Here is a 9,043-nt window from a genome sequence, read left to right as displayed (position 1 = left end):
CTGAATACCTTCTTTTATTTGAAGTGGCCATTGCACTCTGCTGCAAATCTGTGTTTTTACTTACAGCGTACTTTACTTAGCGTGGTGACAAATGTGTTTATGCAACAGAATAAAACTGTTAGGGAGTGATTGAATAATCCTGATAATGAGGCCAATGACAATCTACAGACATTCCTGGAAGTCAAGAAGCTCATCCAGATGGATGCTCCCTTTCTGTCACAAAAACTCCCATGGCTCTAATGAGAAAAACTGCTGTTGTCTTCAATGAAATACTCATGCTGTAAGTTTCCACTTCATACTTTCAGCTCTAAAGAGTCAGACTGACATTTATGATAATGTCTGTAGGTAAAATGTGAAACAGGAAGCAAGGCTGCTCCTACAGTTCACTGCACAGGACCTGATATGTCATTTTTGCATTTCGCATTTTTGTATATATTGTCCTAAGTTCTGAGAGGACGGTGTTATCAAGAACTAGCTACCATGCTGTGGTAGTAGCTAGTGAAAAGGTTACTACTGTGTCTTATGATGTCATAAGGAGAAGAACTGTACCCATATACAGGGGAACTAAAGGCAGTGAAAGCCCTTTGGAAAAATAAAATCAAGCTTAATAGATTGAACCATCTGTGTGAAAATGAAAATGAAAACTGGACGAAAACTAGACTCATAAATATTTAAATATATAACATTTAACACAAAATATATTTATAGTATTTCTTATGGGCTATAGGCCTGGAGTAAGACGAAGCCTTAGACTGAGCCTTAGACTGTCTGCCAGGAATAATATAGATTTTGTTTTGTTTTTTTGTGAGTGTCTGAGTGGTTGTTTGGGCAGGTTTCCAGTCCAAATAGTTGTGCTGACTCATACCGAGACATGTTTTTGCAATGGTTTGACTGTTGATCAGATGCCTGTGTGAAGGTATCCACCCTCACCTCACTGCACACTGTCAACAGATAAAAATCCAAAGCAGACAATTCGTGGATGTGAGAACGAGGAAACATGACATCCCTGCTGATACTTTGTGTGTATTGTGAGAGGTCTTCCCTGACAAATTCAAAGACAAGACAAAAATATCTGACAAGAGCATCTGATGAATATCTGAGCTGTTATTGTTTCATTGTCTTTGCCTACTAAGTAGGCAGAAAAACTTTGTCGAGTCAGACAAGAGAGACTTGAGATTTTTGTCTTTCACTTTCTAGCTAAAAAAGTAAAATTCCTCTATGTTTATAAAAACATAATTGTGATCTTACCACAAACAAGTAGCAATTGTAAGTTGAGAAAAGAGTGAACTTGAATAAAAAGCCAACATTTCTCAGCACATGTGGTTGCAACAAATTTACTAAATATGTCTCTAAATTGTTAGACCTTGTTAAATAACCGACATGACAAAATAAAATAGTAGTTGTTTCTGAGACCGTCCCTAGTGTTGCTGTTTAAATCTGCTTCAGAAATCCGTTTCCAACTTTTGCCACGACTTTCACATGCTCAAAAAATCCATTCGACACAGTTGGAAGGAAACAATGCAGTCATTAATGGACTCAGGATTGGATCGAATTGAAACCTTAGTAAACAACTTTATTCTTATAAAATCCAAATTCTGTGGTTGCTGTGTAATGATAACTAGCGAACGAACACAGATAGAAATGGTGCATTTGCCAGTAAAAGACTATAAATACAAAAATACAAAAATATTATGTTACAACAAAGCAGAGGGCCGTGAGGTTGACATTTTTCTAATGTGCATTTTACTTTGTTATGTCTGTAAAAAAAAGTCGTGAAGGCAACTGATTGGAGAACAGAACAAAGGACTGGAGACAAAACTTCCTGTCAGACTGCTGTAGCAAACCCTATCCGATTATTGTGACGGTCAAACTCTGTGTAGTAGCGGGCAATGAAGTTGGCTCCTAAAATCCAGATAGGACCTGCAGGGGGCGGCACATCCAGGCCCCTAAAGGTGACGGTGCAGACGTCACCTTCCATCTGGGATTGCTGGAACCACAAAAAAAAAAAATTATTTTATTTTTTAAAGCCACAACAACATTAAACTAAGTATCCCAGAGTGTTTTAACCTGTTAGTATGATGAGAGTATATTATTTTGGTTGCTCTCAATTTGTGCACAATTGATTTGAATGTACAGAGATTACACTAAAATGTCATGGGTTTCTGTGCCACTGTGTGGAGGTTTGTTTAGTTCACTTTGTTGACAGTGGTCCCTCAAACCTTATGGATCAGGCTGAGCTTAATTTGCTGAACTTGCTGCAACACAGATAAGGGAGACATCTGGGTAAATGTTGAATAGACCGAGACAGTCAGACTGTTTTCCTTGGCATTGAGAAACATATACCTCACTTATGCATTACTCTATAAAGCTCTGCATCGTTGTGACGTCACAGGTATATTATAAAAATGTAGTGAGTAAAAAGTAAAATATTCCAATTAGAACTGTATGATCCTCACTTTAGAATGATGCACATTTGTTTGTTTGCACTTTAATGTGGCATCAAAACTACTTGGTTTGATTGTTTTACAAGTGTCTCTCTGTTAACGTGGTTACCATAGTCCTGCCCCAACCCGGAAATGTAATATGCACTATGTGCACATGACCACAGGGGGGCTCTAGTTGTGTAAACACCAGTTGTTTTCATATGCCATCCAAATTACCACCGTTGTCTTTGATGAAGTGCTGATGCATTTTTTTTAAATTAAATCAGTTTGTATATTTGTCCTTACCCACAGGATGTAGTCCTCGTGTGTGAGTGAATACTCATGGCCACCCAGTTGGAAAGAGACACTGGGCAGTGTCTTCACAGTGTCACAGTTGACTTTGTACTGATGAACAACAGAAAGTAATGGACGATGACAAGTAATGAATTTATACAGATTTTTTAGACAGATTCTTTTTTTTTTTTTCTTTTTTTGGAGGGGGAAACAAAAGGTTGCGTGTGTGAAAACTTACCCCACTTTCATCCAGCTGTGCTCCGATGGTTTTCATCAGCACAGACACAGAGGAGGCCGGGCCTGTGATGTAGGAGGAGCCTGTGTCGATTACAGCTGTGCAGCCCTCTGCACAAAACATCATCTCCGTCCCCACAGAAACGCTGAAAGAATGACAGAAGGAGGTGGAAAAAACAAAACACGCAATACATGCACACAGAGACTGTATACAACACAAAGAGGACAGCTTACCCTTTCATGGTAACTTCCCACTTCCCCGTCTCTCTGGTTTCCATATAATTAAAGTTTCCAGTGTAGTAGTTTGGATCTGTGCCCCCGAGAACCAGCTCTCCCCCCGGGGAGTGTTTTGGGTCCCTGAAAAAAAAAAAAATATATAAATACATTTAAGCTGTTTATGCTGTGCTTCTTCTGAAACCTTGGACCATCCTTGGACTGAAGTTTAATTCTATGACCTCTCATTTAAACTATGTTCCCTAAAGGAAAGGAAAACATAATAATATTGTTACAACTGGTGTATTCTGGATAACTGTGGATAATAAATGGCAAAGAAGTATGAGAAAATATACATCATTTTATTTTTATACATTTTCACCCACAGCACACTCTTTTCCCACTCCCAAATTCAGTTTATAGGTTAATCTTAATAATCTTAATCTTCATTTTAAAAGTTTATGTTTTTGGTCTACTAGGAAAAGAATGTGTATATAAATATGTGTATTTCTGCAGAATGTGATTCTACAGCAGACTGAGAGGTGTCAGGGGATTCACCTGCTGTAGTACACAGAGAACACATTTTCCTTCAGGACATGTTGAGACATGATCCGATCAAACACCGGCGTGATGCCATCGATGGCCACGTTGGGGTAACCCATCCCCAGGACTCCATCGAACTTGGCAAAGATGAAGGGCATGGCAGACAGAGATGTGGCTTCAGCAAACACTTGCACCACAGGAATGCCACCAACCTGCAGACCATTAAAAAAAAACAAGTTTCAAATTGTGGCGTAGAAGTGAAAGTTCACGCATCAACAAAACCACAAAAAAAAAAAAAAAAGTAATTGATTTTAAACTCACCACAACCACATCCTCACTCAGGAATCCCCTGACATTTCCAGAGGCGTACTGGATGGAAAATCCTGTTCCATTCTCAACATAAGTCCGAGATTTGGAGGCATCGTACCTGTTGTGAGTAACTAAAAGTTCAAAATGCTTTTGAGTCATAAAACAGCTGTGTATCAAGGAATTTTTATTGAATGTTTCCTACAACATCACATTCATTTGAAAACAGAATTTACTTCAGTGATTAGAGTGACAGAAATCAGCTCAGTATTTTTAATTTTGCCCCCTTTAAGTTGATCTTTATTATTCCTACATTTACCTGTCACATGTTTGTGGCACTATACCATGGATTTGTGACTTTTGACATGTCATTTCAAAGCCTTGACTACAAAACATGCTGTAATAACATGACTTGCCGTGCTGCCTAATTATTGTTAGCTGATAGCAGACTGTGCCTTGTGTTTGTGTGACTAGTGCCCTACATTAGTGCATGTAAAATCTGCTTCAGGGGTCATTACCATGAAAATAATAAAATAAACTTATTTAAATGGGATTAATAGTGGTATTTTAACCCAAACCATATCAGCTCACTGTAGTGTCTCATCACCATGTTGCCAGTGCCTGAATACATCCGAAAGGTGAATTACTGTTTTTTTTTTTTTTTTTAATAACTAGCTGTAAACATGCTGTTTTTCTGTCTTAGAGTTTTTAATTAGGAGGTCTATGAGGGTTAACTCGAGGAAGTGCGCTTGTTTATGCCTCTGCATTGGCACTTTCTGTTTGAATGTTGTGTTCACACACTTACAGCAGGCAGTGGAGAAAGGTGAGCAGCTCTGTGAGGGCACCCACAGGTTGGCTGAACCCGTGTCAAACACCACGTTGAACATCTGGGCCGGAGATCCAATACTGATTTCGCCATAGTACTGAGTCTGTTGGGAGTAAACAACACGCCTAGTTGGATGTTGTTTGAATATTTAAAAAAAAAAAAAAACTTTTTTTCCATGTGTTACTACAACCCGCAAATGCATTTTGAGTGTATGAAAAATGACATTGAGAGTATGACTCACACACAAAGAATATTTTAAAGTTCTAATTCAAAAGGCAACTGGATCTGCTGTTTTACTCTTGAAGACATTTATCCAAGAGAACTGGTGAAGCCTCTTGGATGAGTGGAATGCTTAACCTTCAGGACCAAGGTCTGTTTTTGTCTTCAAAACCGAAACAGCAAATCCAGGTGCCTTGATTTTCTACCACCTGTGCATTTGTATCACTATTGCACACTCGATGTACAACACATAAAAAAATGCCTCACATCCAAGTAGTTGGTGAGAGGTGTGGGAACAGTTCCATTATTGGTGCCGCCTGCAGTCTTCTGGGTCAGCTCAGTCAACACCTGCTCTGCAGAGACACCCATCTCCTGTAGGGTCTCTTTGATAGATGGCATCTTCTTCAGGGCAATTCTGGAAACAAAGCAGAAAAGAGGGTGGAAAAAACTAAATAAGTACAAAGAGGGAGACCGGATATAATGACTAAAGAAATGCAGAAGAGGTCAGTGAAATATGTTTTCCATGCTATATATCTGATACATATGCCTGGTCATCATCCCAGTATAACAATGAGCCTTTAATAAAGTGCAGACTGCTCTGCTCTCAGCGCCTAGCCAGAAAAATGAACAAAAACACATGTTAAGCCAGCGCTGAAATCATTAGCTTTTTATAATGAACCAATAAAACACATTTGTTTTCCTGTCTTCTTTGTTGTTTACTGTCACTACAATTGCTGCAAAAGCAATTATACCATAGGACACTGTACCACTGGACTGCACTAGGTAAAGCAAGGAAAGGTTTTTACCTTCTCAAAGCGGCATGGCTCGTGGTCGCTGTCAGGGACAGCACAACCAAACACATCCAGCAACCCATCAGCAGTGCCATGGCCAGTGATGTGGGCTTGTCCTAAACGCGAATATCCGCGTTTATTAAATCCGAGTTTATGAAAACCGCCTCTCTCTTTCTCTGTGATGTGGTGTCCCTCTACTCTTTTTATACCATGTCCTCTTCACTGTGCTCTCACACATGGGCTGGTGGCTCTGGCTGGGATCTTCCCTGGAGGTGACCACTTGAAAACAAGCTCTACCTCCCTCCCTCCCCCCTCATCCACCCTCCATCCTCACCCCTCTGCCTCGGTCACACAACCCCTCCTGTGATAACCCGGTGCCAGTGAGAGGTCTGAACTTTGACCTCCTAAAAACCACCCAAGACAGAAAGTAGGGGTGCTGAGCTCAAGAGACTGCTGACGTTGGTGAGCTGGACACCTTGTCTGCGGGGCTGTGAGAGAGGAACTGAGAGATGCTGTGAGCTGTCGGGGTAGATTAGCTGGATGTTGTTTACCAAACTCAGATATGCGCAATATTATATTTCAGCCGCTGCAGGCTTTGCTTTGCACTCTAAGGTACTATTTCTTTAATCTGTTTCCATTTTACTAGAAGCTCCTAGAAAATCAAGAGTTTGATGTTAAATTATAGAATGAATTTAGAATTTAACTGCTGATTTAGCTCGTCTTCTGTTACCACATCTGACGGTTTCTTATCTCTGACAGTTTTTACACTTCCTAAAAGCAAACTGTGCTGCAGCTCCAGCACCACTGTGATTTTCACATAAACAGACCAAAGGGGGGAAGCAAAAACAGCATAGGTTCAGTTAGTTCAAGGTCTTAGATAGAGATCACTGGCAGCAGACGGAGCCCATGTTGAGTGCATTATGCAGTACAGGGGATTGGCAGTGAGCTGTGTTTTCGTCCTGTTACTTGTGCTGCTAATGCACTTGTGCACCTAATCATTGGGCACTGGTTCTCACTGGTTTTGACTGCGGGGAGAATTCCCACAGTATCAGGACTGGGTAACATGGGTGGTGTGTTAGTTAGACTATACCGACGACCCAGTCAAGGCAGGGAGATATGTGGAGGTCCATGTCAAGCGCAAGCTCAGACAGCCACAGCAGAGGTCAGAGGTCAGCCGCTCCCTGTGGGCAAAGCTTCCAGAAATTTATGCTGGAGTGGTTCTGTACGGCTCACGGGGGCAGTGACGAATCACAGCAGAGCTCTATTGCTGAAAGAGTCACTTGTAATACATGAGCAGTGGCTAACATTTAATAAAGTAGTTTATTTTTTATTTAAATTGCTATATATTTGTTATAAAGTCAAGCACTAGCTCTTACAAGAACCAAAAACAATCACATATGATTAATATTGGACTTACATATCCATCCTGTTATCATCACAAAACAAAATGTTATATTTATACCTGTTTAAAGTAGTCAAAAAGCTCTCAAAAACAAGAAAAAGGTAACAAAATTGCTTGGGATAACCTCATTTAAAGTTTCTGCCAATAAATCTGGAAAAGTTCACTTGCCAAGATTTTTAAAACCTAGATTTTTAGTGCTCTGAAAAATCATCTCTTTAATAAAAACAAGCATTTTGTTACGATTAAGGCTTTATGTTTTGCAGTGTTCAAAGTGAAGGTTCAAAGCAATAAAACAACAAGCTATAATTGATTATTATTTAATTATCATTTTGGTGAAAATGAGCACTAAATGAAAGCAAACAATCTTTGAGCCAGAAAACTAAAAACTATAAGCAGATAACAAGCAATTAGGTGATCCGTTAATGAGGGTTTGTTTTTATAAACTAGGTTTTCCACATTACATTTAACCATTTGAATGCTGGTTATGATATCAAGCAGGTTATGATAACACAATCCCACAGACATCTGACTGCTGACCTGCCCCCCTAAATGGAGACCGGTAACTTTCTTTCCCACACTGCCCACAGAGACCCATGCGTCACTCCACTGTGACCCCCCACCTCTTCAGCGAGTCCACTACATTGATTGGCATGAGAAAACTAAAACTGGAATATGATTTATTCAAGTTGTACGTGTTTTATGTCATTAATACTCTGGCCAGCACGTCAAGCTCAGTCTTCAGCTGTGCATAACAACTCAGATGTCTATAGAAAACTCTACCATACTGTGAAGATAAACATGTGAAGAGCTGGTGAAAACATGGTCTGAAGCTAAAATGAGCTTCTGCTGACACAACTCTCAGATTCAGAATCCACGTAGGAGGATCGTGTAGGGTTAAGCTATCTGTCCTGATAAGAAAGATATGAAGCAGAGCAGGCATTGTTAGCAGGAAATGAGACTCAAGGGAAGTTATCACTCAAACAAACAAGCCTGACTCCCAAAGCCACAAAAAAAAAACTCAACACTAAACTCCGAGCAGCTGCTATGAGCATGAAATTCAAAATGTTTGTACTTGTTGCACAAACACACAAGAAGCAACTAACAATAATTGGCCTCAGTGATTTTATAATAAGTTATGCTCTTGAATTTGAAGCCAATGAACTCTCTTCATTAGAAATGAGAGTTCATCTGGAGACAATATGTATGAAAGTATGTGGGGCAGTCCTCACAACGGGAGGTAGAAAATGTAGAGATTGAGACCAAAAGAGGCAGTAAAAACACAAATTTATGTGCGACAGTATGATATCCATCAACAAGAGCCCTGTGAGTGTTTAATGGCTTTTTGTAAGCTGATTTATCAGAGTGAATCTGTGTTTTAATTGTCATATGATTGTGTGTCTTTTGTTGATAGAGTAAATGTGCTGTGCCGGTTCTGACCAGCAGAGGACAGCATTAGACTTTGAAGCACAAAGGGGCAGACCTGAGAACAAATATGAAGTCTGTCTGATCATTGATCATGTGTAAGAAAAATATTACTTATTGATCTCTTTGTCTGTGTGTTTATTCAGATTAATGTTATTACATAAAGGGGGGGGGGGTATATCATGTAATTACAGATCTACAAGAAAACATGTGTTCAAAAGATCCTAAAAATCAGACAATACATTTGTAATGTGCACATTTCATCAATTACCTTTCTTCCTAGTCCATAAACAAGGTTTAAGTTTTCTTCAGAGACTCATATATCTAACCCTCTAAAATGATTATTCACTTGAGTTTTGAAATTGCATTA

The 9,043-nt window shown here is 39.5% G+C and overlaps 1 protein-coding gene across 1 annotated transcript; it reads right to left on the bottom strand.

The window, feature by feature from the left end:
- Positions 1–1,547: 1,547 nt before the first annotated feature.
- On the bottom strand, positions 1,548–6,077 carry ren (renin). The gene is made up of 9 exons (XM_028409975.1): positions 5,865–6,077; positions 5,326–5,473; positions 4,819–4,942; positions 4,029–4,147; positions 3,723–3,919; positions 3,186–3,308; positions 2,956–3,097; positions 2,730–2,828; positions 1,548–1,987 (listed from the first exon to the last, which is right to left on the bottom strand). Exons 1-9 carry the CDS (start codon positions 5,942–5,944, stop codon positions 1,826–1,828), a joined length of 1,194 nt encoding a protein of 397 aa, XP_028265776.1. The 5' UTR covers positions 5,945–6,077; the 3' UTR covers positions 1,548–1,825.
- Between the last annotated feature and the right edge of the window lie 2,966 nt (positions 6,078–9,043).

Source organism: Parambassis ranga, chromosome 7, assembly GCF_900634625.1.
Source record: "Parambassis ranga chromosome 7, fParRan2.1, whole genome shotgun sequence".
In the NCBI taxonomy this organism is placed as follows: domain Eukaryota; kingdom Metazoa; phylum Chordata; class Actinopteri; family Ambassidae; genus Parambassis; species Parambassis ranga.
Note: the sequence above shows the minus strand (reverse complement) of the source record. Positions and strands in the feature narration are given on the sequence as shown.

Excerpts from the sequence above, each read along its gene's own strand:
- ren (XM_028409975.1), bottom strand. The coding sequence starts at position 5,944 with ATGGCACTGCTGATGGGTTGCTGGATGTGTTTGGTTGTGCTGTCCCTG. Across the intron at positions 3,309-3,722 it reads TTCTCTGTGTACTACAGCAG|GGACCCAAAACACTCCCCGG; the intron begins GTGAATCCCCTG and ends TTTTTTTTTCAG. Across the intron at positions 1,988-2,729 it reads ACGAGGACTACATCCTGTGG|CAATCCCAGATGGAAGGTGA; the intron begins GTAAGGACAAAT and ends TTGTGGTTCCAG.